The following is a 13,067-nucleotide window of genomic DNA, read 5'->3' on the forward strand; positions in this document are numbered from 1 at the left end:
TATTGGCAGGCATAAGTTCCCCAGGAAACTCTTAAGAGGAGGAGATAATGAACCTCTGCCCTGAAATCTTAGAAGGGTAAACATCTAGAAGACCAGTGCCATCCTTGCTGGACTAGACCTTCTGATGAACACAATGGGAAAAAGAGACCCTGCTGCAGAAAGGAAACAAACCTTGCCCAAGGTCATCCAAACCTTGTCTGGTTCCATAGCCCTGACACTGACTTCTCTGAATGGGCAAGGGAGTCCCTAGCAGATCTTAAGTTGCTTTCCAGAAAGAAGCTGTGAGAAAGAAACTAAGCTGAACAAGACTGCTGCAGTGCTGGCTTTGGTTAAAATTCTTCAGAAGGTAAGTTACTTTAGTAACTTGTTAGGTTACCAGAATGACTGTTCTTTTGACCTCCCGGGCTTGGAAGAACAATGATTAGGATTTCTCAGACTCTGGCAAAAGCAGGGACTCTCTCTAGCTGTTGGACATGTTACTCCAAACCTTTTTATATATTTGATCATGCTGACCCCTTAGTTATGCTGGTCAGCAATTTTCCACCACCTCTACCTTCACAGACACTTAGGAAAAGAGCCCTCAGATGTTAAGGTCGGGTTGGACTAATCAACCCAATTTCCAGTCCCCCGGAAGCTGGAACTTGGTCCTCTCCTTGTGTCCTCAAATAACCCTGGGTGTCCTTCCCCTTTAAGAGTCCACTTGGTCAGAATATTGTAGCAATCATACTTAATCTTCCCTGCCCATGTCCCTTCCATATTTAGCATCTAAGTGTTTCAGCTAAACTGGTTAACAACTGAGGCACTTTAGGTCAAAGTAAGCCACTGACCCCTGACTTGATGTGTGAAGTTTATCAATATGTCTCGCACTTACATTCTGTGTGCTTTACCCTCCCCTCCCCACCAAGGTACATCTTTTTGATGACCAACTTTGGCCTATAAATGTTGTGACAGCTGGCACATAGGTGCCGTTTGCTTATTGGGGTCAAAATGTTAACTTGAAATCAGGAGTAAGAGTATTTTCAAATGAGTGCTAACAGCTTCATTACTAAGTCCTTGTTAGGTCTACACACCCCTTACCAGCAAAAAGTATTCAGAGTGGGCACTGCCATTCCTTCCTCAAGACTGAGGAACAAGGGACTTTCTCAATGGATGAGTGGTTAAGAAAATGCGTATCCACTGTAGGAGAATCGAGTTTGATCCTTATTCAGGGAACTAAGCTCCCACAGCCATGTGGTACAGTCAAAAAACTAAATTTTTAACACTTAAATAAAAGATTGAAGAATGATCCAAAGATGCAGTGGGCTGAAATGGTGCATGAGGATTAGTCAAATCTGCTTTACCTGCCTCACTTGTCACGGTTAACATCTGTATGTTTCCCAAGAGGCCAGGAGCCTGAACACTAAGATGGCTGGCAGGGCTCCTTCCCAGGCACTTGGGAGTCTCAACCGCACCTGGTGCAAGTGAACTGGTTAAGGCTGGCGAGGACCACCCCCCAACCCACCTCCAGCGGAGCACGCTCAGACACCTGCCTGGTGACCTTTCCAACCTGCAGAGGCCTGTAGCTGAGTTCCACTAGCGCAGAATGACCCCTGCACGTTTTCCAATCACCTTTCCCCGTGCACCCCACACCTCCGCTTCTTTTTATTGAAGTACTGCTGATTTACAATGTTGTGTTAATTACTGCTGTACAGCAAAGTGATCTGGTTATACATACACATTTAATACTTTTCCATTATGGTTTATCATAGGGTACTGAATGCAGTTCTCTGTGCTATACAATAGGGCTTTGTTCATAAAAGCTTACAGGGAATTCCCTGGCGGTCCAGTGGTTAAGACTCCACGCTACCACTGCAGGGGGCCTGGGTCTGGTCCCTGGTCGCTGAGTTAAGACCCCAAGAGTCATCCAGTGCAGCCAAAAAACCCCAAAAAACCCCAAGCAACCAAACAAAAACCAAACCTTCACACCAACCTTCTACTCCATCTGTCTTGATCTTTTATGGTTCCATATGAATTTTAGGACTGTTCTAGTTCTGTGAGAAACGTCATGGGTAATTTGACAGAACACTGAACCTGCAGAATGCTTTGTGTAGAATGGGTATTTTAACAATGTCAATTCTTCCAAGGCAAGGCATGCTGCCCTGCTTCATAACTCATCATCCAATCAATACTCTGACACTTTTGGGGTGGCCAGTTTAAGATCTGTTCTCCCATCTCCTCACTCAGCTGACTTGCCAAGAAACCCTCTTTTGCCTTAAACCTTGGCATGTCAGCGTTTTGGTTCCGTGTGTCAGGCAAGATGAAGCTGGTTTGGGAACAGTTCATCTGGGTTATCTGGTGCTACCCTGAGAATGGAGCTGTCACATGGAACTCAAGCAGCTGAGTTTTGAGTGATCTCCTTGTATAAGGCTGCTGGAGCTGGGTCTTCTGTTACAAGCAGTCAGCAGTACCCAGGTACAGGAGTGACCCTAGCAGCTTCTCCCAGAGCAGTATCAGCAGATTCAGGTGTGGGCGCTTCCTACAAGGCTTCCCTTGGCTGAATCCTCGACCGATAGCCCAGTTCTGCGAGTCTGAATGCCTTACTTGCAGCCTGAACCCTGTTATGCTGTCGGTTTGGTTTGACCCTTGGTGTATTTATAGACCCCAAACCTCTGACATCCTGGTCTCTGCTGATACCTGGAAAACATGAAGGCCCACCTTGAAGTTCAGAACAGTCCTGCTCACCTGTGGCCCCAGCACTACTCACTCCACTGGCAGTCCCCTGCCTGGCCCTCCAAGTCAGCCTCTGCCACCAAACCTCTGTTCTCAGCCCTCTCCTGCCGTCCCTACCTCTGCTGAAGGTGAGACCTTATTTTCATTTTCAAATTACAACGGCTAAAGAAAAAACAGAACAACTTTGTATTGCCTTATTTATACCGGGGAAAATCTGAATACCAGTAATTGAGGTATAATGAATAATGGATGTTAACAGCTTCTTTTTGGATAGGAAAAACAGACAAGAACTTTCTTCCCCCAGAATATCAGTACAGCATATTGTGCTGGATCAGATTCCAAAGATTCTCAGCTGTGCCACAGCCTAACCTGAGAGATGTGATCCTTGAAAGGATCTTAAGTTATACTCACAGATCCTTATATTACTTAATATTTTCTCAGCTTTTCTAGAATCACAAGTTTAACTACTGTTTCAACATGAATGGATATACAGCTTTTCAATGCAGAAATCGTTAAGTCTCTTTACACTGGTTACACCATGTTTTTATTTCGGTTTGTTCAATGTGAAGAAAAACAAAACAAACAAACCCAATTTCTTCTGCAGGTCTGGTCCTTCTCTACAGTGGTTGTTACAGTCCTGAAGCAGCTGGAATATAATCAGCAAGGGCCCAGGTGGAGCAACAATTCAGCTTGAATCTCTGTAAGTATATATTTATTTCCTTTGGTGCCTTGCACAGTAAGGCACTATAATAACAGAATAGAAATGGCCACCGCAAATAGCTCTAGTGACAATTGACTAGACAAGTTACAGTTTAATGATGGTGGTGGTGATTCTTTCACTTTATTATTTTTTACAATAAGGGTGTCATCTTTGTACTCCACACACACAAAATAAAACAAGTGCTTATGAAAGTCCCTGCCCCCACCCCCATCTCAAAACATCCTGAATGTAGCTATTCAAGAAGAACAGAAAAATCAAGACATGTTTGATTTCAAAATTTCAATAAAAAAGCAAAGTATGTAATGCAACAGCTGTTCAACTTCCAACTCTAAAATAGGCACCGTTAGACAAACAAAACTCCTCGTATTTTAAATTTCTCCAGCACACATTCCAGTATAAATGTTTTGAACTGTAATCAGCTACTAATTAATAATGGGCATAGAACCTTAGAACAGAAGTTATATTGCTTCCTTGTACCCCTTTCTCTTACCACTAGAGGGTAGAAGTGTCAGGGGATATAGAGTCAAAGGAAGAAGGATTAAAAAGAAATACCCAAAGTCGCTGTTGTTTGGGACTAGAGAGGAAGACAGCATTTTACAAATGTTCAGAAAATCCTAAGGCAAGTAACACAATTCACCCATTATCAGTCCTACTAGAAAGAATAAAGACATCTGTGTCTTATTATATAAAACTGGACTTTCAGAAGTGTATTACAGGTTCACCAGAAACTATGGATGTAGTTTTAGGCTTCATCAAAGAAAACAAGTACAGACTGAGTTAAGATGCTGTACACCTAGCCTAGCTGGATCGGTGTCTGGAACTGCTCACTGTGCCACCCCGAACAGCTGTAAACTAAACAATAGTATGTAACTCCAGAAGAAGCTTAAGGATTGAGGATATGTACACAGCTAATTATATCTCCCCTGCTTCGCGCTCTTCAGAGCTCCTCCTGTCTTCTGATCTGCCATTAGCGCTCTCATAGGACCGCTTCTTATCTTTTCGATCTCTGTCACGAGGTGATCTGTCTCTTGAATTCCTGTCTCTGTCACGTGATGCTAAGTCTTGGTCTCTGAATCTTTCTTTTGAGGATCTGAAAAATATTAATTTGAGGAGCAAAATGTGTTGGGAAACCCAAAACCCAAATGAAAGAATCGGATAAATATTAAGGTACTGATTAGTTGAAGATACACAGAATACAACCAAGAAAGAGGAGTCAGTTTTCTGACAGAAAAGAGCACTACTGTATTTTGCTAAGGGGACTAAATAAGGAGATGGGTGAAAACAAAGAGCTAAGGGTAAAAAACCGTAAGCCAAAATAATGATTTCCAAGATAGTCTCATTATCTCAGAGGCAACCCTAGAGCTTCTCCAGCTCACAGCAAATGTATTTCATATGAAAATATACAAGATAATACCTTAAAAATGTTATCCAACATTTTAAAAACAGAATGTACATTCCAAATTAGATGGAAAGCACTGACTTATGATAGGAGTCAGGAACTAATTTTTCTTTGCTGTCTGGCCAGAGATGTAAAGATTTTAGGTGTTACAGGTCATGTAAGTGTGGTATATTCTTCCTCTTCCCTTTGTCAACTCCTTAGCAACATAAAAACCATCATCCATAGCTCCCTGGCTGTATAAAAACGGGCCAATGGACCAGATTTGGCCTGCAGGCAACAGTTTGCCAACATTCAACTTAGGTAAGAGAACTACTCAATGATATGGCTTTAGGTAACCATCGATTATTTTAAAACTCTGCTTTATTCCTCCTGAGTTAGCTCATTCAACCAAAAGAAAAAAAAACAGAATAAAAGACAGGTGATCACACTAATCAATCTTGATTAACCGTGACTGTTTCTTAATACCGCCTTTCCATTCCCATACCCAGCCAGTAAGAAAGGTAAATATAAGCTCATACCAGAGATTCAATCAGAAGGAAAACCAAAGGACACTAGGGGATCAGAATTAACATGGAATCTTCTATACCTTCAACATCTAGAATAAATTAGGAACATATCATATTTATTTGGTTCTTTACAGGTGACATGGTACTTTTACATAATTATCTCACTTAATCCATGCTTAGAATTAGGATCTGAAGCCTAATTAAGTAATACTTTCAACTACTAAGGCAAGGGGAAAAAAACACTACTATACTAGGCAGCTGTAGAAATATCGTTTAAAAAGACTAAACCAGAAAGGTTGAAAGATTAAATGTCAACTTTGAGCATTCTACTGAATTAAGGTTTTAATAAGCTTAATTTAAAAATGATGTGTTAAATCACTCCACACATCCTACCTTTGTAGGATGTCTTTGTAGGAATGGAATATGGAGAGAGAAGACTGAGATGCTGCCTAAGAATAAGGACATGTACTAAGCCCCAGAGAAACGATGACAAACTATGAGATGAGTATCAACTAATATTTTGCCAGAGGTTACAATGTCCTGTACAGAAGCAGTTTCTACTCAGTATACCAGTAATTCTGATGAAGCAGGTACTCTTCTACTAAGTAGATGAGGAGAGACAGGAGGGGTAACTGGATAATTTGGCCAAGGCCCTTTTCATCCAAGTAGTCTGACTCTGAAGTCTGCACTGTATGCGCCTGAACACAGCAGAAAAATGCACATGGTCCTCGTTTACCAAGGGTGGGAGTTCCCAGCAAAAGCCGCACGAAGACTCTACTGAGACCAGTACTTCATAGCTGAAGCAGAAGAAAGCCAAGTCATAAAAGACCTTTAACTGGGATTTTTACTTTGAAATTAAAACTGGTACTATGTAGCAATAACTTGATATTCTCTTTTATATCAAGTAGATTTCAATAGCAATTGCTCATTTTCGGCAAAAAACAAAATACTGCTTTGAGACAGTAATCTGAGTATCAAGATTAGAAGTGTTCTTGAGAAAAAAATACTTCTACAAAAATAATCCTCTTTATGAACAATATGCTGAAAATATTGGATGAGGGATTGTCAGGTAGCATGGTGGTCAAATTTCCTATATATCTTCATAAACGCGGGAAACATTAGAGACTGGGTCCCGGAAGAGGGAGACTTCATGCCTATCCCGCCATCCCCACCACCAATGACAACATTTAAGAGTGCAGAGATACCAAAACAATGACAGGGGGCCAAGGTGACAAGAGAAATTATCTAGACCTTCTACCAACCAGCAAGATGATTCTTAAAATTTACAATGTAGGTAAGATTCACGGAGAATTTTTTAAGATGTATTTTTCTGGGCACTGTACTGTGTGCCTAGTTTTAAGGATATGAGATAAGGGACCTAAAAGCACACTATGAACAACTCTGTCCCTTAAAAATTCACAAATTCCCAGCTCATTCTCTGCATGTGCCTGTAATATCTAAAATATCTCTTTCCTACCTGGTTTTATCTATTCAAATTATACCTACTCTATTTAGGCTTTAGGCTACTCCCTGAAGCTATCTTTTAAAATTACTCTGATATTTCCCTCATCTAAACTCCCAGGTGGCGCTAGCAGTAAAGAACCTGCCTGCCAACAAAGGAGATATAAGAGATGCAGGTTCGGTCCGTGGGTCGGGAAGATCCCCTGAAGAAGGAAATGGCAACCCACTCCAGTATTCTTGCCTGGAGAATCCCAGGGACAGAGGCGCCTGGCAGGCTACAATCCCTAGGGTCGCATAGAGTCGGACACGACTGAAGCGACTTAGCACTAGCACTAAACTCCCATACTGTTTACTCTGATTCCAGTTTAGCGCTTAGGTCAACCTCATTATTGTCAAAATATTAGTCCTATGCCCTAATTCACTTGAATAAAGTTGCTCAACTACCTTATATATATATATAAGGCCTAGTGCAGTAGAAGAACTACTTGGTTTTCTAAGAGTAGAACATAAATGTTCTCACCAAAAACAACAAAAATATATGTGAGGTGATGGATGTGTTAACTAGATGGGAGGAATCCTTTCACAATGTACCTGTATAGCAAATCACCACAATGTACACTTTAAATATCTTACAACTTTGTTAATTACACCTCAGTAAAGCTGGAGGAGGGGGTGGGAACCTACTTGGAACAAGGCAAGAAAATAAAGAATAAATAAAAGGGCCTATCATATCCAACTCAGTCTGTGAGCAGTTTCAGGGAATGGCTGGCTAAGGCGCCAAAAATAAAAAAAAGGAATCTGCAGAAAGCTGTTAAAAATTTATCACAGGTTTCATGTGGAGTAATAATCCATAGAAAGCTTGAGATTAGTAGATACTAGGCACTCAAAAAAATGTTTCTGTTCCTTAGAAATGACCTGGCTCTTCAAGGGCCATGATGGGACCTGAGAAGTTTGGGGAGCTTGGTTTATACAGACCATGAGTGCAAAGGCTCCATCACATTCTAATCCTTTGTCCTTTGTCAAACCAAGTCCTTAAACATACCTCAACCTGGGTCTGCCCTCCCTGCATGTTTTGAATTTTCATGCCAGTGATGTCTAACTTCCTTAAAATTCTGAACCTGCCCTGCCAAGCTAACTGTATGTAACATTGCATACCTATAGTGCAGAATAAACAAGAATATACTGAATGTATCTGCTCTGAAAAAGTACACCAGCTCCAGGAAGTTTAGAAAACAGTAAGTCAAACAACTCTTAACAAAAGGACTTCTCAGAGTCCCTAATTTTCCAATACATACTGGAGAAGCTCTCACAGTACTGGTACCTAAAATTATTTGCCCATAAAGTACTTTTCCCCAAGACACACTAACCAGAGAAAAGCAATAACCTCTGCATGTACTGGTTCCAATTTCTTACTCTGGCTCATAAGTATATTCTTTCTGAACTACCCATATAATCAGGAAAAAAAAGTTATACACTCACACACAAATGTGTACAAATTACCAGATGCAAGTTCAAACCACTAGTATTCCAAGTCTAAACTGTAAAGGTAGTTCCATATCCTCCTATGGACCTCAGTACCTCCTCCTCGATCGCTCTCTGCTCCTGTCTCTAGAACTGTGCCCACTTCTCTGGTGGCTGCGGCTCCGACTACGGCTGCTGGAGCGGGACCTGTGGCGATGGCGTTTCTCCCGGGATTTGGATCGAGTTCTCCTTTTCCGTTCTCGTGACATGGAGCGAGACCGATGTCTGCGATGCTCCCTGGACCTGGATCTATAAAAGATATTTAGTTTTTAGTTTCGTTGGCACTTAAGTTTCTCATTTACTAAAGCCTACTCTTTATAGAGAAACTTAATGCCAGTACTATTTCAAATCAGCTAAATCTACAATGAAATAAACTGCTGGTATATTAAATAACTACATACTAGAATTTTGAAATAAACAGTTCTCAGGTCAGTGTTGTATAAATTTACATTAGGAATATTTTTTTAAATGGAGGAAACAATCTATAATACTACTACATGCCAAGGACTATATTACCTAGATGTTTTATGGATTTAATTTTAAATCTCTATGGATTTAACTATGATTTTTAGTATACTTTAGAAACAAAGTATGTACCTGGTGAACACGGACAGAAGGGAGGAGACACATGAGAAAGAATATTGTTTAGGGTAAGTTTTAACTCGCTGAATTGGAAAGGTTGTATGAACATCAAAATAAATGCCCACAATGTGTCTTGTCAGTGTAATCAAAACAGTTAAGACAGTTCTCTCTGCAAGTAGTACATAATTTATTGGGAAGAAAAAGATTACATGCATAAATCATTTTAGAGAACTTTACTTATACTGCAAAATAATAATAATAATTTACAACAAGTATGTAGGCATACAGAGAAGGAAAAACACTTCTGTAGCCTCTATTGGGTTACAAAACTAATTTATGTATTGTGTATATGGTCACGGTGGGGACAACATATATAGAGGATATAAAACATTTGGGGAACAATGGGAAGAAATGAATGAATACTGTTACTGCTGCTAAGTCGCTTTAGTCGTGTCCAACTCTGTGCGACCCCAGAGATGGCAGCCCACCAGGCTCCACTGTCCCTGGGATTCTCCAGGCAAGAACACTGGAGTGGGTTGCCATTTCCTTCTCCAATGCATGAAAGTGAAAAGTGAAAGTGAAGTAGCTCAGTAGTGTCCGACTCCTAGCGACCCCATGGACTGCAGTCCACCAGGCTCCTCCGGCCATGGGATTTTCCAGGCAAGAGTACTGGAGTAGAGTGCCATCGCCTTCTCCAGAATATTGTTAAGAGTGATGGAAATGTTTTAAACTGGATTGTGACAGTTGCACAACATAAAAATTTACTGAAAAATCAACCTGCAAACTTAAATAGGTAAACTTATCAAATGGTGTGTAAATAATGAAGTATTTTCTCGTAATCTGATTACAGTAAGTTCAAAAGCACATTATTCAGGTAATTTATAAACTGGGTTTATTTTCAAATGATTACTTTGTTACGGTTTAAAAGTATTCAGCTTCTATCAACATTAGAAAGAAAGGCATCTACTATGGATCCAGTATCAATCGCAGCTGAATACAGTGTTTCCACAATTGAGTATTTCTGAGAAGAAACAAAGGGAAAAGAGAAAATCCAGTCCATGTGTTTTTATCAAATGGTATTTTCTTTTATCACTCACTCTGGGCTATTGTAACAAATTATTTCCCCAAGGCATACTTCATTTTACTTGACAATAACTGTCTGGTAGAAACATTTACTGGGTGCCTACTGCACTGTTCCAGGTCCTAGGGAGACTGAGCAGCCCATACAGCAAAGTCCTTAACCTCCTCATGGTGCTTAAAGTCCAGAAAGAGGCCTCCAGACATGTAGGCAGCAAATAAAATATAGGTCAGGTAGTAAGGACATGACAGAAGAGTAAAAAAGGAGAGTAAAATTAGGTGGTCCTCTTTTATACAGAATAGGCAGGAAAAGGTTTACCAGCTAATCAGGGAGCACAGAGAAGAATGCTTCAGGTAGAGGGAACTCAGGTGCAAAGGCCCTGAGGGGGGGAAAGTTCACAGGAACGAGACACCCTTCTGGCTGTCATGAGATTAGCAAGGGGGAGTAATATCAGGAGTCTAATAAGCAGGATGACCTGCTTGACCTGAATGACTTTGTCATTCAAACCAGGATGCTTTCAGTATTAAATTATACAGAGGAAAAGAGGGAGCTATTAATAAACATGCTGAGACAAGAAATAAACTGTAACTCTCCTAGGGCAGATTGATCACTCTACTTAAAAACCATGGTGAGGATTTCAACTTCTCCTGAGTGAAACGGAATACCTTTAGAAGGTTTGAAGACAGAGCTGATTTGCTTTAGTCCACTTTTTAAAAGAATACATTTTGGCTAATGTGTAAAAAACAGATTGAGGCCAAAAAGGGACGTGGACATGAACAGAAATTAAGAGACTTGTTAAAAGGCTACTGTAAATAGCGAGGTAAAAAGTGGCTTGGACTAGGGTAGCAGAAATTAAATTTCTAGCCTGAATATCTAAGGATGTTCTGTGTACAAAGAGTTTAAATTTCTCTCCAATGAAGGGACAAGCCTGCAGTAACCAATCAGTAAAAAAAAATCATCATTTAATATTTCTACTTCTCATCCTGGACTGAGAAACTCACAACCATATAAATTAGCTAATACAACTGGTCCTGACTAATGTCTTAGTTTTTTAGTGTTTTATGCAGAAATACCACTGAAAGATGCTAAAAAGTACTAAGTAAGTGTTAGTCGCTCAGTCATGCCCAACTCTTTGGACTGCAGCCCACCAGGCTCCTCTGTCCATGAGATTTTCCAAGGCAAGGATACTGGAGTGGGTTGCCATTTTCTTCTCCAGGGGAAATCCCTGACTCAGGGATCAAACCCAGGTCTCTTGCACTGCAGGCGGATTCTTTACCGACTGAGCTACAAGGGAACCCTCTCCCTGCCACCAAAAAAAAGTACTAAGTAGTACTTAGTACTAAAAAAAAATACTAAAAAGTACTAAGGGACGTTTAATAGAAACACAAGGTTTTGCTTTCATAACAGCAAATGCTCTTATTCTTTAAAGTCAAGAATACGTAGAAGGTTTCAAGAAGAAGATGTGATTTGAGTGAGAGCAATGGAAGAATTTGGGGAAAAAGCTTCAAAAAGTCCACCAATACTAGGGCCAAAGATCAAAATTAAGTCTTCTCCTCTTCCTCTTTTATGGATGTAAAATGCCCCATTAAAGCTTTATGTGATACCTGTGCAAAGGGAGAAGTAATAAAGCCCAAGTCTAGCTTGGGTGCAAACCAACATTTTCGTTTCCCTTAATTAACTCACCATGGATTCCCTCATTCAAAACATATCCAACTATTTATTTGTATTTTGAACAGATACAACCTCTTAGAATGTGTTTCTTAGATGTACCACCCAAACTGATTTTTAAAAAATAAATCTTGTCACATGTATACTCAGCTTCTAAATAAGATTTTAATGAAATATTCTGAAATATTTTTAGCTTTCTCTGTAACTTCAGGGCACTGTATATAATTTATTCTGATAAAATTAAACTGTAGCTCATGAGTATCTTCTGACCAACTTCTCAAATGACACTGCTCAAATATGCACTACAAAAGAATTAAGAGAACTAATAAATTCTCATTCACTACCCTCAGAAAACACAGCTTCACCACTTATCTTGTATAATACCTACCTTTTAGGATTCTTGCTATGTGAGCGAGACCTAAAAAAAGAATTCTGTTTTTAGAAAAATAACTATAAATAAGGAAGAAAGGGTACAATGTGGTATTAAAATTACATTCCCATTTCTAATTTTTATATTACTTTTATAAATACAAGGCACATGTGTGTATACACAAATTTTCCCAAAAAGCACCACAAACTTTACAGACTTTCTCACTCTGGCACATCCCTTACCTAGGCTACCTGGCTCTTAGAAGACTTAAAACACAATGCAATTCACTAATTCTCCAAAAACCACCTCCCAACCTGGAAAGAATTCTTTGTTATTTACATCTGTCATTTCGTCTTTCCCTCTTAGATCAGAACTTCTGAGGGGCACATACCCTGGAATTATCACCTCATACAATAACCCCTAGAACACTCAATTCAATCTTACAATGTTTCTTAATATGACACACAATTCTCTGATACAAAGTACTCTTCATGTTGCCCAGTACACAATTAAAGCTCAACAGATAGTAAGAGCAAGTATTACGGTTACCAGGAAGTCAAAAGGTTTTTTTTAGTGGAGTGTATATAGCTTGGTTGGAACATGAATGTGGACTGAGCCTCATGTAAGCCATAACTGTTTCCATCACTCACTATCTGTGTGGCCTGGGCAGATTATTTATCTTCCTGCAGCTTAGTTTGCCATTTGAAAAAGAGGAATAATAATAAAAAATTCACCGGGAGCTTTCAAGTAATAGATAAATAAATACAGGAAGTCTTACTTATTAGCACAGTATCTGGCACACAGTAAGCATCTAGTAAAGTGATAATAGTTTTTATCATTATCCTTTCAACACCATAGTTGGAATCCCATTTTGTGTATAATTTTATACTTACTAGTAATTTCCTCATTTTCCATACTTAGGGTCCTTCAAGTTCACAGATAGTTTAAAAAAAATTTTTTTAAACATTTCTGAAATAGCGTTAACATTTCATAACCAATATTAAAAGAAATGTGGCATTAGAAGAGTAAGATGTGATGTACTTTCATCTCTG

At 39.6% G+C, this 13,067-nt stretch overlaps 1 protein-coding gene across 28 annotated transcripts in view; it reads right to left on the minus strand.

Moving 5' to 3' along the window:
- Nucleotides 1-3,230: 3,230 nt before the first annotated feature.
- LUC7L2 (LUC7 like 2, pre-mRNA splicing factor) overlaps nt 3,231-13,067 on the minus strand; it is a 72,868-nt gene continuing 63,031 nt past the window's right edge. For 23 of the 28 annotated variants that reach the window (XM_086395342.1, XM_086395314.1, XM_086395321.1 and 20 more), the window contains 3 exons: nt 12,034-12,063; nt 8,375-8,566; nt 3,231-4,520 (listed from right to left, as the gene is read on the minus strand). In XM_086395342.1, the coding sequence (XP_086251468.1) occupies nt 4,343-4,520; nt 8,375-8,566; nt 12,034-12,063 (400 nt within the window). In that variant the 3' untranslated portion in view covers nt 3,231-4,342. The remainder of the gene's footprint in view (nt 4,521-8,374; nt 8,567-12,033; nt 12,064-13,067) is intronic. The other 5 variants (XM_086395338.1, XM_086395340.1, XM_086395333.1 and 2 more) reach the window with 1 other exon arrangement.

Source organism: Bos grunniens, chromosome 4 (assembly GCF_055505025.1).
Source record: "Bos grunniens cultivar Pamir isolate PY7600 chromosome 4, Bosgru_T2T1.0, whole genome shotgun sequence".
NCBI classification, from domain to species: domain Eukaryota; kingdom Metazoa; phylum Chordata; class Mammalia; order Artiodactyla; family Bovidae; genus Bos; species Bos grunniens.